Source organism: Choloepus didactylus, chromosome 6 (assembly GCF_015220235.1).
Source record: "Choloepus didactylus isolate mChoDid1 chromosome 6, mChoDid1.pri, whole genome shotgun sequence".
Taxonomy (NCBI): domain Eukaryota; kingdom Metazoa; phylum Chordata; class Mammalia; order Pilosa; family Megalonychidae; genus Choloepus; species Choloepus didactylus.
The window spans coordinates 128,284,655-128,306,395 of NC_051312.1; the positions used below are offsets into that span (position 1 = coordinate 128,284,655).

Sequence of the window (21,741 nt, forward strand, 5' to 3'; positions counted from 1 at the left end):
ATTTTTGGTAAGTAGTTGGCTTTGCGGGTTGCTCTGTCTACCTCTCCATATTTAAACACATATTTAGGAGGATATGGAGGGTATATGAAGATAAATTCTGAAGGTTTGTTTGTTTTTGACTCAGGTTGAGGTAGGGTGCCCTGCAGATCCTGCACCCAGCTCTCTCTCCTCCTCTTTAGTACCTGATCTCAGTTAGAAATGTATTCTTCAAAGCTATTATAAGAAACAGCAAATATCTTTCTAGGTAAAATGTTTCAGCAAATGAACAAACTGACTCAGAATTTTTTTGTCCCATTCATCTTTTTTTTTCTTTTAAAATTTTATTGTGATAATATCTATAACAGAATTTCCCATTTTAACTATTTATAAGTGTACAATTCAGTGGTATTAATTATATTCACAGTGTTCTGTTACTATCACCACCATCCATTCCCAGAATTTTTTCGTTTCTGAAACTTTTTCATCACCCCAAGCAGAAACTCTGTGCTGTTGATGAAAGAAATAACCAGGGGACTTGCTGCAAAGGCAAGAATGAGGTTTTATAGAGCAACAGCAAACATGCATGTGGAGTAGAGCCAGAAAGAAGCACCTGCTTGAGGGTTGGGATTTAGAGAGCGGCTTTTATGGGCTGCCTTGGGAGAGGTTAGGGCATTGTTAGGGTTGGTTTTGGGTGGCGTGTCTTTGAGCACAGTGGGCCGGTTCAGATACAATGGAATCAGGATGTTTGTCAATGGGAGTGTCTTTGGAGACAGCTAGTCAGTTCAGACACCACAGAGGCAGGATGTTTGCCAGCAGATTTTTCTGTAATTAGCTTAAACTCATTCTTTCTGGGAGACTTGTGGTTGCTGTAGCTGCAGAATTTCCTGGGCACTCAAGGGGTCATGGGTATGTCAAGCTGGAGCTGCCTCATCAGATTCCCAGTTGACTGTTCTCTCCTGGATAAAGTGGGAGCTCAAGCAGATCAAGACGGTTAGTGTAGCCATTAGACATTCTGTCTTCTCAGTACTCATTAAGCAAAGCTCCCCATCCCCTCCCCCTGTGACCTCTAATTTACTTTCTGTCTATGAATTTCCTTATTCTAGATATTTCATATAAATGAAATTATATAATATTTGTCCTTTTGTGCCAGGCTTATTTGTCTCATCCATCTTTTGATCATTAAAAACCCCACTTCTTAAGAAATTAACTCTATTAACCAAGTAGATAACTTTGTGACATTCATAACATGAGAAATTCTGTTTAACCTTACTGAATTATGTATTCTATAGTAGTCACTAGATCAGTGATTCTCAGTCTTTAGTGCATCTAAGAATCATCTGAAGGCTTGCTAAACAATGTAGATCACTGGGCTTCATCTTCAGACATTTTATTTAGCAGAACTGAAAAGAGGCCAGAAATCTCTATTTTAATGAGTTTTCGTGCCCCTTCTCCCAACATCTAGGTGCGAGTGGCCCTTGGATCTCATTTTGAGAAACTCTGCCACCAGTCATCAGAGGCTGTGCTTGTTTCTTTGCTTCAATTTGCCATTTATACAAATGCCTATAGAGTCTTCCAGTTGGGCAGGTCAGATCTTTCTGGTCATTTCTCTGCTGGATCTTTCATGGGTGTCTGTTTACTTTGTCTAATGCTTTCAAGACTTGCAGTTAGAACAGTTCATTAATTATGTTTAAATTTAATGAACTGAATAATCATCTCTTAATCCAATTGCTGAGATAGGAAATTCTTCTCTTTATCTTCTAATCTCAACTCAAACTGAATTTACTTCCTTTTTTGTTACTTGAGTATTTGGTTCAGTGAAAACTTTTTCAACTGGAACTCACTATAGATGTAGCCACAGGGAGTTCAACTACCTAGGAGGAGTTTGGGGAAAATTTAGTGATACTCACATTGTAATAAAGTGCTTGCTAGTAATTCCTACCTGTAGGAAATGAAAACCTTTAAATTGTTTTAGTTTTTAAAGATATTTTAAAAGGCTTTTTAAAATGAACAAAAATCCTCTAAACATTAATCAATCCAACTAGTTTAATACTTATTTAAAATGTGTTCTTCGTACTAATCAGAGACAGTAATGCGGTACATTTGAAATTACAGAGCTTGTCCTTTATTTCTTTTATCACTTGTCACTATATAAAACATGATGTTTTATATATAATGGGTTCCAAAAATACATTTATATCCCCAACCTAGACTTCTCCAGTGTTTTATATCCAATTGCTTACTCATCGTTTTCACTAGGATTCTAATAGGCATCACAAAAGTAACTTGTCCACAACCAACTCCTGATGTTTCCCCTAAACTGCCTTTCCCATTGCAGTTGATGGTGGCAACTTCCTTCCAGTTGGGATAATAACTTTGGAATCATCCTTAACACCTGTCTTTTTCTCACAGCTGCATCTAACCGGTCAAAAAGTTATTTCAGCAGTACCTTCAAAATATATCCAATATCCAACCACATCATTCCACCTCTATTGCCACCACTTTGGTTTGAGCTACCATCAGGCAATAGCCCCTTAATTAGTCTTCCTGTTTCTTCCCTTGCCCCACTTCAGTCTACTCTCAGCCAAGCAACTAGAGTTATCCTTTGAAAACATGTTAGAGGATGTCATTCTTCTGCTTAAATACTCTAGTTGCTCCCTAACTCACTCACAGTTATAGCCTACAAGGGCTTCCACAATCTGTACCTTCTCCCACCCACCTCTCTGACCTCATATCCTACAGTTCCTCCTTGCTCACTATGATGGGGCCTCACTGACCTCCTTGCTGTTATTTGAACACTCCAAGCTTGCTCCTGACTGAGAGCTCCTGCATTTGCTTGTCCCTCTACCTGAAATCCGTTCCTCCCAGACATCCTCAGGGATCTCTCCCTCACCTCCTGCAGGCCTTTATTCAAATGTCACCTTAGTGAAACCTTCCTTGACCACCATACTTAAAATTGCAAACAGTAACCCCCACTCTTACACACTCACTCCTGATCCCCATTCCCTCATTTCTTTTCCATTACAGCCCTTATAATCATCTTATGCATTGTGTTTTTAATTATTATTTATTGAATTTGAGCTTCATAAAAGAAGAGATTTAGTCAATTTTGTACACTGCGTGCATATCCCCAGCACTTACAACAGTGCCTGGAATATAATAGGTGCTCAGTAAGTAGTTGCTGAATAAATGAGTAGGAGAATTGTATGATTATCTGGTTGCAAAAGATGCTTAGACCTTGTAAAATTCTGTGTTGCCCAAGATCTTCAGGACCTACACTGGTAATTCTAATACCAGGAAGATAATGTAATATGACCTAAATATTTGTTAATTCATTGACTGATTTAACAAACATGTGTCATCAATTAATCTATAAATAGCCTACTGAATGCCAGGCCTTTGGTTGGTACTGAGAATGCAAAGATGAATCATAGATAATTCCTGCCCCTGAGGAGCTCACTAATCTACTGGGGGAAGCAGATAAACAGGCAGAAATTTATAGTAGAATGATATAAATGCTCTGACTATATAGGATATAATGAGGGGAGAGGAGGGACACCAAATGCCTTTGGGATGGGGAAGAGTCAGGAATGGCTACTTGGGGGGTGGTTATCCGAGTTGATTCTTAATGAACTAGTAAGCAAAAGCCAGAAGAGTGATTGAGTGAATGAATGTTGGTGAGACAGGGTGGGATCTAGAGTGACAACATGGGACCCAGAAAACCTTAGGAAAGGAGTCAGGCATGGATGGATGCAAATGGAGATTGTAGTTACTGGGGTTGGGGAGGAGTGGGACAAACAGAAGTTGAGGATGTTCCTGGCTGATCCCTTTTCTTTTCCTATGAAGCAGTAATTGAGTTCATATACTGAGAGTTTCATGAGAGCATTAAAATGCAATGAATTGTTGGTTGATTACTTTTTATGGATTACTTCAAAACTTTAAATAATGACTTTCTTTCAATTCATATATGCTTTATATCCAGTTCTCTTTTTTTGTTTGAAATAACTCTTCACGTAATACGAGTGTCATGCACATGGCATAAATCTCTTAACTTAGTTTACAAGGGCTGCAAGGGTTATCTTTTATTCTAGAATGTATGTAAAACAGTTAAGATAGGACTTTCTATTTTCTAGGTTCCTGCTATAATGTTATTCGGGTTCCTCCAGAGAAGGTGGACCTTCGGGAGACAATTCATGGAGCCAAGGTGATATGTTCTATTCCTTCTGCAGAGAGGATGAAGCCTTCTTACTACCATAGCTTTGGTGAGCTCCAAAATATTGCAAAATACAGTGGGACCTGTGTTAATGTGTCTGTAGCAGAGTGACTAGTTTTGGCAAGAGCTTTGTCAATACAGTTTGCCAGAGTATGGTGATGAAACCACGGTTGCATTTGACTTCCAATTAAGTATATTCTGTTTAGTGCTCATATGCTCCTTACCCTAGTCAGCTGTCTGCTTGAAAAGATATAGTTGCTTTAGTACAAACAATTACTAAAAATTCAATTGACAGAAAAAAAAAAATCAGGTAACTTTGAAGTCCACAAATAATAATCATAAATGAAAAAGTCTTGACTATTTTTTGGGAGAGAAATTTATATTTTTAATTTTTTGTGCTTCAGCTTATACTTAGAATATTTATCTTCTGCATTCTAAATCATTATATCCAAACTGCTCCTGGAGTGTTACCCCCAGAGTAAATAGGAAAAGAGTGAAGGAATAAAGGTCCAGATAACAGTGACACTTAAATGCTTCTTTACTTTGTTGCGAAACCAAAACAGTTGGGAAAAAGAAAAGAAAATAGAAAAAAAGTAAACTGAGGACACTCAACCCAAGCTGTTCTGAGCAGTTCCCTTTTTTTATGTAGGGACAGGAAATGTGTATAGCATAGCTGGCAAACTGAAGAATTATTACTGGCTGGCATTTGTTTAGGTCAGCAGTAATATGTACAGGCATTCAAACAAGTCCCCAAACCGTCACATTTTAGACAACTGTTTTGCCAAATAACGTTTTATTGTTTGCTGGAACTTTTTAGGAATGACAAGGAACTACATAATCTTCATTGAACAGCCTCTAAAGATCAATCTGTCGAAAATTATCACTTCTAAAATTCGGGGGAAAGCCTTTTCAGATGCGATAAGCTGGGAACCCCATTATAATACCCAATTTCATGTGGTGGATAAGCACACTGGAAAGGTAAAGTATTTTGAGTATATTTCTCATGAAAATGGTTGGACACAAAGACAAATTTTGATATGGTTGATTTTTACCTATACTGGACATTACTTCATAAGACACTTTTTTTCTTCTAAAAAATATATTCATTCTTTTTTTCCACTTTTTATTAGAGCAGTTGTACATTTACAGAAAAATCATGCATAAAGTACAGAGTTATCATATATCATAACAGTTTTCCCTATTATTAACATTTTGCATTTGTGTAATATCTTTGTTACAATTGATGAAACAATATTTTTATAATTATACTATTAAATATAGTTCTTACCTTACATTAGGGTTCACTCTTTGTGTTGTTTTTTTAAAAAAATTGTTCTGGTAATATATATAGAACTGAAAACTTCTCATTTTATCCACTTTCAAATATGCAATTTAGCAGTGTTAATTACATTCATATTGTTGTGCCACCATCACTACCATCCATTACTGAAACTTTCCATCAGCCCAAAGAGAAACTCGGTACCAATTAAGCATTAACTCCTCATTTTCTACCCCAACCCTAGCACCTGGTAACCTGTATTCTGGTTTCTCACTCTGTGAATTTACATATTCTAATCATATCTATCAGTGAGCTAACGCAATATTTGCCCTTTGAGTCTGGCTTATTTTACTCAGTGCCTTCCAGGTTCATCCATCTTGTTGCGTGTATCAGAATTTCATTATTTTTTATGCCTGAATAATATTCCATTGTATGGATATACCATATTTTGTTTATCCATTCATCTATTGATGGACACTTGAGTGGCTTCTGTCTTTTGGCAATTGTGAATAATGCTGCTATGAACATTGGTGTGCAAATAGCTGTTTGAGGCCCTGTTTTCAATTCTTTTGGATATATACTTGGAAGTAGGGTTACCAGTTCTAATGGTAATGCTATACTTAACTTTCTGAGGAACCACCAAACTATTTTACACACTGGCTACAACATGTTACCTTCCTAACAACAGTGTTTGAGGTTTCCTATTTCTCTATATCCCCTCCAACCCTTATTTTTTTCTGTTTTTTTTTTATTTTTATTTTTTAAATAGTAGCCATTCAGTGGGTGTGAAATGGTATCTCATTGTGGTTTTGATTTGCATTTTCCTTATGGCTAATGATGTTGAGCATCTTTTCATGTGCGTATTGGCCATTTATGTGTCTTTGGAGAACTATCCATTCAAGTTTTTTTTTTTTTACCATTTTTTAATTGGGTTGTTTATCTTTTTTATTGTTGAGTTGCAAAGATTTCTTTATATGTTCTGGATATTAAATCTGTATTAAATATGTGGCTTCCAAATATTTTCTCCTGTTGTGTAGATTGTCTTTTTACTTTCATGAAGAAGTCTGATGCACAAAAGTTTTTGATTTTAATAAAGTCAAATTTATCTATTTTTTCTTTTGTTGTCATTGTTATAGGTGTAAAGTCTGAGAAACCATTGCCTGACATGAGGTCCTGAAGATGCTTTTCTATGTTTTCTTCTAGGAGTTTTATAGTTTTGTTCTTGTATTTAGGTCCTTGATCCATTTTGAGTTAATTTTTATATATGATGTGAAGTAGGAGTCTGTTTTCACTCTTTTGCATGAGGATATCCAGATTTCCCAGCACCATTTGTTGAAAAGACTGTGCTTTCCCCATTGAGTGGATATGGTACTTGCATAAGACACTTATAATTGAGACTATTACGTTCTTCTATGGATAGGGCTAGCTACTTATTAATGAGTACAGGGGATTTTGCATATTAGAAAATTTTAGGAAATGATTTTATCCTTTTAATTATTTGATTCAATTACACCCTCTTAACATGTTTTTCTTTTCCCATATCATAATAATTACTGAAGAGGGTATTGCTCATGCAGAGATCTTCTGTAACTTTTGTAATGCTACTTTAATTAGTTGTCTCTATGACTTCTTGATATGTAAATGGGATAATCCTACCAAAGTCCAAACCACATTGGTTGAATATCTTTCTGTACTCCTGAGTCACAATACATTATATTTGTTCATTTTTTTACCTTTATGAAGATATAGTATACTAAATTTACTCTACCTAAATTTCAGTTAAAAAAACATTCTAATAATAAGTACTTCTTTCAAAGAATTAGTCACTATCTTAGTTTATTTTAAGCATACTTAATAGCAATATTTCCTATTTAACCTTGTAGTCAGAGTCCATGGTTTATTTGTCCTTCAAAACATTGGGTCATATTTCACGAGGACTTTTATGTTAGCTGTAATAGTTGATTGGATTATATCAAATAGTCCCAGTTCATTAATTAATATGAGATAAAGTGGCTTAAGCAAGTAATGTGTAAGTCAAAGCATATTTGCTTCTGCATTCTGGACTCTACTTCTTTTACCCTGCTGGGACTGTCACTTAAATAAAGGGAAAAATTCCATGTAAGTTGAACTTTGTGAGTCTGCTTCCTAAAAAGAAAAAAAAAGGAAAAAAAAAAGAAAAGAAAATGACTGTTTTTCATTGTTTGTGTTTTCCCCTGCAGCTTCTTCCAGGGATGTACTACAGTAAACCTTTTGTTACTTTTCATCAAATCAATGCCTTTGAGGACCAGGGCTGTGTTGTACTTGATTTGTGCTGTCAAGATAATGGAAGAAACCTAGAAGTTTACCAACTACAGAATCTCAGGAAAGCTGGGAAAGGGCTTGATCAGGTAGATATGTCTGATTCTTCAGGAGTTGTCAAAATACTTTTGAATTAGCCAGGTTCTGGCTTTGGCTTTGAAATTAGCTGTTTCACTTACACCAACCCTCCGTCCATGGCAAACCAGTAGAGAAAATGGGCTTAAAGCATTGAAAACACAGCTTTGTCACCTATTTATTTAATATTGAAAAAGAATTTGAAGTCGTTTACTTAATACCGAATCAATGAAAAGCATGCTGAGAGATATATTTTGAAACGCTTGTCATTAGTTCCTTATTAACTTCAGTACTAAACATACTTAAATTTCCTGAAAGGGATAGCAAAATGAACTATAACCTTATTTCTCTGATAAAAAGGAAGTATATGAGTTCATTTATCTTAAGGGATTTGCTTTTTCCCAGTACTCAATCCAGGGTAAAATTTTTCCTTGGATTATTTAATGTAAATATCTTTAGTTATATTTTGTTTTTAAATCTTTAGAAAATTTATTACTTATTAAGTTTATTTATATTATGAAAGCTTTATAATATGTCTTATTATCTGTAGTATAAGTCCTTAAGCTCTGTTCTTTTTCAAGATTGCTGGGTTTTTCTTGGCGTTTTGCATTTCCATGAATTTTAGAATCAACTTGTCAATTTTTGCAAAGGGAAAAAAAAGTGAGATCATGATGCATCTAAAGATCAATTTTGGGATAACTGACTTCTTTACAATATCAAGTCTTCCAATCCATGAACGTGTAATATCTCTCCATTTAGTTGGCTCTTCTTTAATTCTCTCAATAATGTTTATAGTTTTCAGTATAAGGATATTGCATAGCTTTTGTTAAATTTATCCCTAGGCATTTAATGTGCTTTAAAAGTATTATAAATGATATCTTTTAAACTTACATATTTTTTTGTCACTAGAATATAGAAATGCAATGGAATTTTTTTAACTTTTTATTTTGAAATACTTCAAGCTGACAAGACAGTTACAAAAACGGTATGAACACCCTGCAGTAACTATAACACACACACACACCCCCCCCCAGATGCCCAGATCCACCAGTTTTAACATTTTGCCACATTTGTGAAATCATTCTCTCTCCCCGTCTATTTACCAGTTCATCTACCTATCCATCCATCTGTCTGTCAATCCATTTTCTGAACACTTGAGGGTAGGTTGTACACATTATGCTCTTTGAATACTTAATACTGCCATTTCCATTTCCTAAGACCAAGGATATTCACGTATGTACCCACTGTAAGTGCAGTTATCTAGTTCAAGAAATTTGACATTGATATAAACTTTACAGTCTACATTCCAGTTTTTTCATTGTCTCAAAAATGTCCTTTTGAGCCCTTTTCCTCCCTTGTTAGATCCCTTCCAGGAACATGTATTGCATTTAATTGTCTTTGTCTCTGTCTTTTTTTTCAGTGTGGAAACATATACGACATAAACTTTCCCATCTCAACCACTCCCAAGCATACCATTCAGTGGGATAAATCATTGTCACAATGTTTCAGTACCCTCACTACTTTCCATTACTGAAACTTTCCCATTACCCAAACAGAATCCCTACACCTATTATGTATTAACTCCCCATTTCCCCTGCTCCCTATCTCTGGCAACCTGTACTCCAACTTCTGTCTCTATGAGCTTGTATATTCTCTGAAATTTTTTTGTAATTGCCATGGGGCTTAAATTTAATATTCTAAACCTATAACATCCTCATTTGTTTAGATACCAACTTAATTTCAACAGTATACACAAACTATGTTACTATGCCTGTCTGTACCCCCACCTTTATATAGTTCTTGTCACAAATTATATGTTTTTACATTATGAATACAAAACCACTGACCTATCATATTTTATGCATTTGTCTTTTAGATCCTGTGGGAAGTAAAAAGTGGAGTTATAACCCCCAAATGCAACAGTATTGGCATTTATATTTACCTATGTCATAATCCTCACCAGAGATCTTTATTTCTTCACATGACTTTGATCTATTGTCTACTGTCCTTTCCTTTCAACCTGTAGAACTCTATTTATTTATTTATTTTCCTTGCAATTTTATTGAGATATAGTCATATACCGTACAGTCATCCAAAGTGTACAATCAGTTGTTCACAATATCATCATATAGTTGTGCATTCATCACCACAATCAACTTTTGAACATTTTCATTGTGCCAAAAAGAGTAGTAAAAATTAACAATAAGAATAAAAGTAAAAAAGATCACCCCAACAACGCATTCCCCCCATACCCCCTGTTATCCATTTACTTTTTCTTCCCATTTTTCTACTCATCTGTCCATACACTGGATAAAGGGAGTGTGAGCCACAAAGTTTTCACAATCACATGGTCACATCATGTAAGTTATATATTTATACAGTCATCTTCAAGAATCAAGGCTACTGGGTTGCAGTTCAGCAGTTTCAGGTATTTCCTTCTAGCTATTCCAAGACACTAAAAACTAAAAAAGGCTATCTATATAATGCATAAGAATAACCTACAGAATGACCTCGCGACTCCATTTGAAATCTCTCAGTCACTGTAACTTGACTTTGTTTCATTTCTCTGCAGAACTCTCTTTCAGTTCTTTGGTAGGGCTGGTCTAGTGGTGATGAACTCCCTCAGCTTTTGTTTATCTGGGAATGTCTTAATGTTTCTCTCACTTTTGAAAGACAGTTTTGGTGGATATAGAATTCTTGGTTGGCAAGTTTTTGCTTTTAGCATTTTAAATATGTCATCCCACTGCCTTCTTTCTTCTATGGTTTCTTTTGAGAAATCAGTACTTAATATTATTGAGACCCTCTTGTATGTGGCATGTTGCTTCTCCCTTATGGTTTTTTCAGAATTCTCTCTTTATCTTTGGCATTTGACATTTTGGTTATAATATGCCACATTATGGGTCTATTTGGGTTTATGCTGTTTGTAGTTTGTTCAGCATCTTGGATGTGTAGATTCATGTCTTTTATTACATTTGGGAAAATTTCAGCCATTATTTCTTTGAATATTTTCTCTACCCTTTTCTTTCTTTCTTCTTCTGGGACACCCAGAATGCATATATTGGTATGCTTGGTGGTATCGCACTGGTTCCTCAGGCTCTGTTCACTTTTCTTGATTCTTTCTTTTGCTCTCCAGACTGAATGGTTTCCTTTATCTATTTTCAAGTTCATAGATTCGTTTTTCTGCCAGCTCCAATCTACTGTTGAACACATCTAAGGGATTTTTAATTTCTGTTTCTCTGGTCTTTAGCTCTGTTTGGTTCCTTTTCATAATTTTCATCTCTTTATTGATACTCTCTTTTTGTTTATCTGTTGTTTTCCCAATTTCCTTTAGTTCTTTGTCCATGCTTTCCTTTAGCTCTTTGAGCATATTTAGAAGTATTTTTTAAAAAGCTTTTGTCTGGTATGTCCCTGATGTGGTCCTCCTCATCAATGGCTTCCAGTGTTTTACTCTTCTCCTTTGCTTGGGCCATTGCTTCCTTTTTCTCTGTAACTCTTGTAATTTTTTGTTGAACCCTGGACATTTTGCTATTTTTAAGTCTTATTGCTGGAATTTAGACTTTAATGGACATGTTCTTTAAGCTTGTATCCAGCTAGTATTATGGCATGTCTTTCCTTGAATGCCAAGACGTAACAAAAAAAGAAGAAGAAGAAAAAGAAAACACTTTTCCTAGTCTTTGCAGATTGATCTGTGTTGGTGCTCTTCTTCAGGATTTATCCATACAATGGGTTTAGAGAATAACTCCAGGCCGTAGCTTAGGGGCCTCCCTGATCTTTTGTGTTCTTGTGCCTTGTCTTGGGCATGGACCTGTGGTCTGAGGAATTCCTGCATTTATATGGTAATAAGTGCCTCCTCTTCCCTAGGAAACCATTTCCTTGTGGTCCCAGACATTGTACTGTATGTTCTACAGTTAGTAGTCCCTTGTCTTGAGCAGCAGTGACTGGACTGCTGTCCCTTAGCATTCATTAGGAGGGCTCTGTGAGTTGCCTTCTACATGCAGTTCAGGGCAGCAGGCATGTGATGAGTATCCTGGTTCCATCCGTCAGGCTGCCACCAGAGAGATTATGCCAGACATACATGCTCCCGCTATGAGCATGAGGGTTACTCTGCTCCCTCTGGAACAACAATCAGGGATGAGGACTGGGAGCGGGGGTTGGCTCTGCATGGAGCCAGTGAAGGGAAGGGCTGGCGAGATGGCCAGCCAGGGGACCACATGATCCTACCATTTTTAAGTAGACTTTTTCTTGATTTGGTGTTTGCCCTGTTTCTGAAAGCCTTTAATGGCTTTCTGGGGCATTAAGAAAGATATTGCTACAAATTCTTGCTGGTTGTTCAAAACTTCTGTGTGTTGACAGAACCCTGAAGCTTCTCACTCTGCCATCTCGATCAGGGCTGGTGATTGATTTTGTTTTTTAACCTCATATCCAGAGATCTTGCTAAATTCACCTATTAATTTTAACAGATTATCCATAGATTCTTTCGGATTTTCTATGTATACAATCATGTTATCTGGAACTACTGACAGAATTATTTCTTTTTTTTCCCCAATATTTGTGACTATTTTCTTCTTGCCTTATTGTACTAGCAATTTCTTGCCATATTCTTCTCAAATTGAATAAAAGTTGTGATAGCAGTAATCATTTTCCCCATCTCAGTTGGAAATGTTTAATAATTCATCATTATATATGAAATTTGTTGTAGGTATTTTTATAGATACCATTATCAGATTATCTTAATGGTATCTTTTTTTTTTAATTGAGATTGTTCACATACTGTACAATTATCCAAAGATCCAAAGTATGCAATCAGTTGCCCCCAGTACCATCATACAGCTGTGCATCCATCACCACAATTAATTTTTTTTCAATTTTTAGAACATTTTCATTACTCCAGAAAAGAAATAAAGACAAAAAAAAGAAAACTTAAATCCTCCCATACCCCTAACCACCCTCCCTCCATTGTTGACTCAAAGTATTGGTATAGTACATTTGTTATTGTTGATGAAAGAATGTTAAAATTCTACTAACTGTAGAATATAGTTTGCAATAGGTATATTTTTCCCCTATATGCCACCTTATTATTAACTTCTAGTTATAGTGTCATACACTTGTTCTGGTTCATGAAAGAGATTTCTAATATTTGTACAGTTAATCATGGACATTGCCCACCATAAGGTTCACTGTTTTATACATTCCCATCTTTTAACCTCCAGCTTTCCTTCTGGTGACATACTTGACTCTCAGCTTCCCCTTTCCACCACCTTCCTGCAACATTCAGCACTGTTAGTTATTCTCACAACATGCTACTGTCACCTCTGTTCATTTCCAAACATTTAACTTCAACCTAGTTGAACATTCTGCTCATAATAAGCAACCACTCCCCATTCTTTAGCCTTATTTTATATCCTGGTAACTTATATTTCATGTCTATGAGTTTACATATCATAATTAGTTCATATCAGTGAGACCCTGCAATATTTGTCCTTATGTGTCTGACTTATTTCACTCAATATAGTGCCATCAAGGTTTCTTCATCAACCCATTATTTTCAAGATGGTTTTGTTCACACACCATACATTCCATCCTATGTAAACAATCGATAGTTCCCTGTATAGTCACATATTTATGTATTCACCACCCTCACCACTATCTATATAAGGACATCTCCATTTCTTTCTCAAAGCGGGAAAAAGAGTCACAGAAAGTAGAAGGACAAAAGAAGAAAAAAGAAAGAGAACAACAACTACAAAAAAAAAAAAAAAAAACAAAACAAGCAAACATGACAGCTAGGAAGAAACAAAAAGAAAGATAGCATTAAACTAAAGTAGAATAAAGAGTCAGACAGCATTACCAGTGCCAAGAGTCCCAGACCCTCCCTTATGCCCCCCTCTTATGTGCATTTAGCTTTGGTATATTGTCTTTGTTACATTAAGGGAAGCATAATACAATGTTCTGTTAATTATAGTCTGTAATTTGCATTGATTGTATTTTCCCCCCAGTACCTCCCTTGCAAGGTTGACATTCATTTGTTCTCCCTCATGAAAAAACACATTTGTACATTTTATCACAACTGTTAAGCACTCTAGGTTTCACTGAATTATACAGTCCCAGTGTTTATCTTTCCTCTTTCCTTCTGGTGTCCCTCATGGTTCTAACTTTTCTCTTTCAACCATATTCATAGTCATCTTTGTTCAGTGTACTTACATTGCTGTGCTACCATCACCTGAAATTGTGTTCCAAACCTCTTACTCCTGTCTTTTCCTATCTGTCTATAGTGCTCCCTTTAGTATTTCCTGTAGAGCAGTTATCTTGTTCACAAACTCTGTTTGTCAGAGAATATTTTAAACTCTCCCTCATATTTAAAGGACTGTTTTGCTGGATATAGGATTCTTGGTTGGTGGTTTTTTCTCTTTCAGTATCTTAAATATTTCACACCACTTCTGTCTTGCCTCCATGGTTTCTACTGAGAAGTATGCAGATATTCTTGTCAAGCTTCTTTTGTATGCGATGGATTGCTTTTCTCTTGCCGCTTTCAGGATTCTCTCTTGTCTTCGATGTTTGATAATCTGATTGTTAAGTGTCTTGGCATAGGCCTATTCAGATGTATTCTGTTTGGGGTCTGCTGTGCTTCTTGGATCTGTAATTTTCATAATAGATGGGAAATTTTCATTGGTTATTTCCTCTATTATTGCTTCTGCCCCTTTTCCCTTCTCTTCTCATTCTGGGACAACCATGACACATACATTCATGCATTCCATGTTGTCATTCAGTTCCCTGAGACATTGCTCATATTTTTCCATTCTTTTCCCTATCTGTTCTTTTGTGTGTAGGCTTTCAGGTGCCCTGTTCTCTAATTCCTGAGTGTTTTCTGCTGCCTCTTGAGATCTGCTGTTGTATGTCTCCAGTGTGTCTTTCATCTCTTGTGTTGTGCCTTTCAATTCCATAGATTCTACCACTTGTTTTTTTCGAACTTTCAATTTCTACCTTATGTATGCCTGGTGTTTTCTTTATAGCCTTTGTCTCTTTTGCCATATCTTCCCTACACTTTTTGAATTGAGTTAGCATGAGTTGTTTCAATTCCTGTATCTCAGTTGAAGGGTAAGTTTGTTCCTCTGACTGGGCCATAACTTTGTTTTCCTTAGTGTAGGTTGTAGTTTTCTGTTGTCTATGCATCTGGTTTCCTTGGTTACCCCAGTCAGGTTGCCCCAGACCAGAACAGGCTCAGGTCCCAGAAGGAGGAAATATTCAGTATCCAGTTTCCCTGAAGGTGTGCCTTAGAAGATTTGAGACACCTTGTGAAGCCCCAAGCTGCTGTGCTTTTCCTAACCTGCCCAGCAGGTGGCACCTGTCAGTCTGTAGCTCCTGACTGGTGTAAGGAGATGTGGCTTGTGGCTGTTTCCCCCAGGCTCTAGGGTCTGGTTCTGAATGGAAGGTGGGTAGTAGAGCTGGGTACCACCTCTTTCCAATTAGGGAAGATACACCCCCTAGGGAGTTTTCATTTGTATTTAAATAGGTTCTTTGTCTCTCTGACTCTGCTGTCTCCATCCTTGTGGGTGTCAGAGTGCTGTGAAATGGCTGAGGCTTTCTCCACTGAGCTGCTCAGGTTGAGAGAGAGAGAAAAAGGGGCAGAAAGCCCCCTTTCAAGGTCCGTCCATGGCCCCCAGTTTCTCTTGTCAGCCAGAGATAGCACCCTATCCTCTGGGCTCCCCCTCCCAAGATAGAGAAGTCCCCTGCCTCTTCAAGGTCAGTTGTCACCAAAAGCCTCTGTCTCCTTGTTGGGGATTTTCAGCTGGCCTTGAGCAGTCCATGTTTGCCAGTTCAAACCCCAGTTGGAGCTGGACTGAGGTATATTCACTTGTTCAGAGAGTGTTGCTCTCTATCACAGCGAGGCTTTGCAGTTTGGGCTGCTGTGCAGGGAGGGGGCTTCTAGCTTGGATCTGCAGTTTCTACTCACAGATTCCACACTGCAATCTCAGACATTTCTCCCAATCCAGGTTGGTGCGCAATGTGTGGACGGTCACGGTTGTCCCCCAGCAGTTATTCTAGATCATTTACTAGTTGTTCCTGGTTGTTTATTAGTTGCTCTGGGGGGACTAACTAACTTCCACTCCTTTCTAAGCTGCCATCTTCTTCCTTCTCTTAATGGTATCTTTTGATGAATGGATGTTCTTAATTTAATATGGCTCTGTGTATATCAGTCTTTTCCTTTATGAATAATACATTTTATGTCATGTTTCAAACATCTCTCCATGCCAAAGTCATGAAAATATTCTCCTATATTATCTTCTAGAAACATAAATTATTCATATATATGTTGATATATTTCTGGACTGTATATTCTATTCCATTGGTCTGCTTGTCTGTACTTTGTTCTACTTACTATCAATGCATAATAAATCTTGATGTTTAGTAGATCATGTATCCTTAAATTTTTTTTCTATAAAAGTGTTGTGGACACTCCTGCCCTTTGCATTTTTGTGTAAGTTTTAGAATCAGCTTGTCACTTTCCACAAAAAGAAAACTTGTCAGATTTTAATTGCATTTGCACTGAATCTGTATATTGCCTTGGGGAAGGAATAATATATTTGCACAAAGTTGAGTCTTCTAGTACCTGAACATGATATAGCCTTCATTTATTTGAGACTTTTGAATTTCTATCAGTATTTTATAGTTTTCTCTGCACAGGTTTTGAATATAACCTCTTCTTAGATTGCTAGGTTTTTTTTTTTTTTTTTTTTTACTCAGTTTTATTGAGCTATAGTGACATACCATACAGTCATCTTTGGTATACAATCAGCTGTTCACAGTACCATCATAGAGTTATGCATTCATCACCCTCAATCTATTTTTGAACATTTTCCTTACACCAGAAAGAATCAGAATAAGAATAAAAAATTAAAGTGAAAAAGAACACCCAAATCATCCCCCCCATCCCACCCTAATTTTCATTTAGTTTTTGTCCCAATTTTTCTACTCATCCATCCATATACTGGATAAAGGGAGTGTGATCTACAAGGTTTTCACAATCACAGTCACCCCTTGTAGGCTACACTGTTACACAATTGTCTTCAAGAGTCAAGGCTACCTAATTTCTGATTCCCTCTCTCAACTCTGTCCCCTGGTAACTTAAATTCTAGATTCTAACTCTATGAGTTTGCTTATTCTAATTGTTTCAAATCAGTAAGGTCATACAATATTTGTCCTTTTGTTTGTGGCTTATTTCAGTCAACATGATGTCTTCAGGGTTCATCCATGTTGTTGCATGTATCAGGACTTTATTACTTTTCACAGCTGAATAATATTCCATTGTATGTATAGATCACTTTTTTTTTTTTATCCATTTATTGGTTGATAGACACAGGTTGTTTCCATCTTTTGGCAGTGTGATTAATGCTGCTATGACCACTGGTGTGCACATATCTGTTAGTCTCTTCTTTCAGTTTTTTTGTATATATCAAGTAGTATGATTGCTGGGTCATGTGATAATTCTATAATTAGCTTTCTGAGGAATTGCTAAACTGTCTTCCACAGTGACTGTACCATTTTACATTGCTACCAGCAATGAAGAGTGTTCCTTTTTCTCCACATCCTCTCCAACACTTGTAATTTTCTATTCTTTAAATAACAGCCATTCTGTTATTTATGAAATGGTATCTCGTGGTGGTTTTGATTTGCATTTACCTAATAGCTAATGATATTGAACATCTTTTCATAAGCTTTCTGGCCATTTGGATATTTTCTTTGGAGAGCTGTCTATTAAAGTCTTTGGGCCCATTTTTTTTTCCCTTTTTTTTTTATTAGAGAAGTTGTGGGTTTACAGAAAGGTCATGCCTAAAATACAGGGTTCCTATATACCACCCTATTATTAACAGCTTGCAGTAATGTAGTACATTTGTTACACTTCATGAAAGCATGTTTTTATAATTGTACTATTAGTATTAGTCCATGGTTTAACTTAGGGTTCACTGTTTGTGTTGTACAGTTCATTTTTATTCTAGCAACATAGATTTCAGACATGGGAAAAAGCCTAAGGTCATTAGTAAGTGAGAAACAAGTAGACTGCAAAATATACAAATGTATCTTAACCCTGTAAAACACTATGTAGAGAGGTACATATGCCAAAATGTCCATAATGGGTGCTGAGCTTATTAGTCTTAGTCTCATGTCTTTTAATTATGGCTAATGAATTTCTAGGCTTTCTTAAAGAGGTATATATTACTTTTAAAATCTACAGAAAATAAACATGTAGTAAAAAATACAGTGGAGAAATCTGCTTCTATTAGTAACAATTTTAAAGAATTTGCTCTTCTTTTATAATGAAGCAAAGCCTATTATTATTTATCATTCTCTGTGGGTAGGCAAAAAGCCCCTGCCTTTGTTAGCCAGCTCTTGTGATTTCCTGTGTATATCTCACCTCAAAAATGACCTAAGTTTTGGCATTTATGACAGCTACCAACTTTTTTTTGACAAGTCAGGACCATTTGGTTTTAGCTTTGATGTCCATGGGCTTTGTCTTTCCATCTTTAAGAAGTGTGATAAAATTCCACAAGCAGAAATTGCAAGACACATACGTATGGTAAATATATTTACAAATAGAAATTTCCAGTGTTGTAATAAAATCTTGATATAAAAAATAATTGAGTAATTAAATATTCTAAGTTGCTAACATTTTATTTTTGACGTTTGACTCTTTTAGGAGAAAAAGGCAAGTTCCTTTATGGAACTACTCTAATCTCTTCCCTCTCATTACCACAGTGAAATTGGTAAATAAGCTTTTTTTAATTTAACGCAATTTTATTGATATATATTCACACAGTCATCCAAAGTGTTCAACAGTTGTTCACAGTATCATCATATAGTTGCGCATTCATCACCTCAATCAGTTTTTGAACATTTCTGTTACTCCAAAAAATAAAAATAAGAATAAGAATAAAAATAAAAGTAAAAAAGAGCACCCAAAACATCCCATAGCCCTCCTCCCCCCCATTATTCATTTACTTTTTGTCCCCATTTTTCTACTCGTTTGTCCATACACTGGGTAAAGGGAGTATGGGCCATAAGGTTTTCACAATCATGCATTCACACCACATGAGTTATATAGTTCTACAATTGTCTTCAAGAATCAAGGATACTCTATTGCAGTTCAATTGTTTCAGATATATCCTTCTAGCTATTTTAATAAACTAAAAACTAAAAAGGGATATCTATATAATGCATAAGAGTTACCTTCAGAATGACCTCTCAACTCCATTTGAAATCTCTCAGCCACTGAAACTTGACTTGTTTTATTTCTCTTCCTCCTTTTGGTCAATAAGACGTTCTTGATCCCATGATGCCAGGACCAGGCTCATTCCCGGGAGTCATGTCCCATTTTGCCAGGGAGACGTACACCCCTGGAGTCATGTTCCACGTAGGGGGTGGGCAGTGAGTTTACTTGCTTAATTGGCGTGGAGAAAGAAGCCACATCTGAGCAACAAAAGAGATTCTCTGGGAGTGACTCTTAGGCACAATTGTAAGTAAGATTAGTCCTTCCTTTGCAATAACAGTCTTCATAAGGGCAAGCCCCAACCTCGAGGGCTTGGCCTACTAAACTTGTAGTCCCCAGTGCTTGCAAGGATATCAGGAATTCCCCAGCTGGGGAAGTTTAATATTTCCACATTTTCCCCCAGTCCCTCAAGGGGGCATTGCAAATCCTTTTTATTCTCTGCCCAAATTACTCTGGGATATATTGGGGCTTCATGCTAACCCGTATAAACCAACCGATCTCATTTCCTGTTCAAGGTTCCATGAAATTATGGTGTTTGAGTAAACTGACCATACAAGTTAAATTACATAGTATGCTACAGAAAATATAGATTTTGCACTAAATAAATATCTCTTCCTTTGGTCCCCACACAGAAGCCGAAGTTTAAACACAGTTAATATCATCCTCTACCCTTTAGTCTGATCTACCCCAATCTCAACCAAGTCCGTTTCATTCATATCTCCAGTTGAAACTGGATCTCCGTTTCAGCCTCTTTAATAGTTGCTGCATAGGGCAATTTTGGTCCATTTTTAAATTGGGCCCTTTCATTGTCAAGTTGAATGATTTTTTTATATATTATGGATATTAAACATTTATCAGATATGTAGTTTTCAAATATTATCTCCCATTGTGTAGGTTGTCATTTTACAACAATCTTTTTCATGATAAAGTCCTTTGAGGCAGAAAAGTTTTTAATTTTGATGAAGTCCCATTTATCTATTTTTTCTTTTGTTGCTTGTGCTTTGGGTATAAAGTCTAAAAAAAACTATTGCCTAATACAAGGTCCCAAAGATGCTTCCCTGCCTTTTCTTCTAGGCGTTTGATTGTTCTGGTCTTGTTTTTAGGTCTTTGATCCATTTTGAGTAAATTTTTGAATATGGTGTGAGGGAGGTGGCCCTCCTTTTTTTTTTTTTTTTTTTTTCCAAATAGAGAAGACCCAGTTTTCCAGCACGATTTGTTGAAGAGACTATTGTTTCTCAATCAAGTGGTCTTTACCTCCTTGTCAAAAATCAGTTGGCCATAAATGTGAGGGATGATTTCTGAGCTCTCAGTTCCATTCCATTGGTCTGTATGTCTGTCCTTGTGCCAGTACCATGCAGTTTTGATTACTGTGACTTCTTAAGATCTGGAAGTATGAGTCCTAGAACTTCCTTCTTTTTCAAGATGGTTTTAGCTCATCAGGGCCCCTTGCCCTTCCATATAAATTTGATGATTAGCTTTTCCATTTCTGCAAAGAAGGTTGTTGGGATTTTGATTGGTATTGCATTGAATTGATAAATTGCTTTGGGTGGGATTGACATCTTAACAATATTTAGTCTTCCAATCCATAAACACAGAATGTCCTTCCATTAATTTAGGACTTCTTTGATATCTTTTAGCAATGTTTTGTAGTTTTCTATGTATGAGTCCTTTACATCTTTGGTTTTATTTATTCCTAGGTATTTGAATTTTTTAATTGCTTTTGTGAATAATTTTTTTCTTGATTTCTTGTTCTGATTGTTCACTGCTTTTATATAGAAACACTATTGATTTTTGAGTGTTGATCTCATTTCCTACCACTTTGCTGAATTCATTTATTAGCTCTAGGAGTTTTGTTGTGGATATTTCAGGATTTTCTGTGTATAGGATCATATAATCTGCAAATAGGGAATGTTTTACTACTTCTTTTCCCGTTTGGTTGTGTTTTATTACTTTGTCTTGCCTGATTGCTCTGGCAGGAACTTCCAGAACAATGTTGAATAACAGTGGTGCAATAGGCATCCTTGTCTTGTTCTTGATTTTCGAGAGAAAGTTTTTAGTCTTTCACTATTAAGTAGGGTGTTAGCTGTGGACTTTACATATTTGCCCTTTATTATGTTGAGGAAGTTTCCTTCCATTCCTAGTTTTCTAAGTGTTTTTATCAAGAAAGGGTGCTGCATTTTGTCAGATGCCTTTTCGGTATCAATTGAGATGATCATGTGTGGTTTTTTTTTTCCTTTATTCTATTAATGTGGTGTATTACATTAATTGATTTTTTTATGTCGAACCAACCTTGCATCCCAGGGATAAATCCCATTTGATCATGGTGTATAATTCTTTTAATATGCTGTTGATGTTTTCTGGAATTTTGCCCTCTTCTTGTGGATCACCATCATTTACTGTATCTTTTGTTGCACAATGTATATTTTAATATTTTAAAATGTTAACTCAGAGATTTATTCCTTGAAATGTCTGTTTCTTGATTTTGTAACCAGCTGGTGGTAAAACAGAGATTTTCTTGAGCTTCAGCCCTCCTATCAGAAAGATCTTCCCAAGGTGAATACAGCGTATAGGTTTTTCCCTGTCTTTCTGGGCCTCTGTGTTGTCCAGGGCATTTGCTTGTTAGTTGTTTTGGAGTTC

At 36.2% G+C, this 21,741-nt stretch overlaps 1 protein-coding gene across 8 annotated transcripts in view; it reads left to right on the top strand.

Annotated features, from left to right (window-relative positions):
* Positions 1 to 21,741, top strand: part of LOC119538478 (testis-expressed protein 12) — a 132,463-nt gene that overhangs the window by 102,384 nt on the left and 8,338 nt on the right. For all 8 annotated transcript variants that reach the window (XM_037841440.1, XM_037841438.1, XM_037841436.1 and 5 more), the window contains 3 exons: positions 4,110 to 4,238; positions 5,007 to 5,167; positions 7,688 to 7,855. In XM_037841440.1, coding sequence (XP_037697368.1) covers positions 4,110 to 4,238; positions 5,007 to 5,167; positions 7,688 to 7,855 — 458 coding nt within the window. The remainder of the gene's footprint in view (positions 1 to 4,109; positions 4,239 to 5,006; positions 5,168 to 7,687; positions 7,856 to 21,741) is intronic.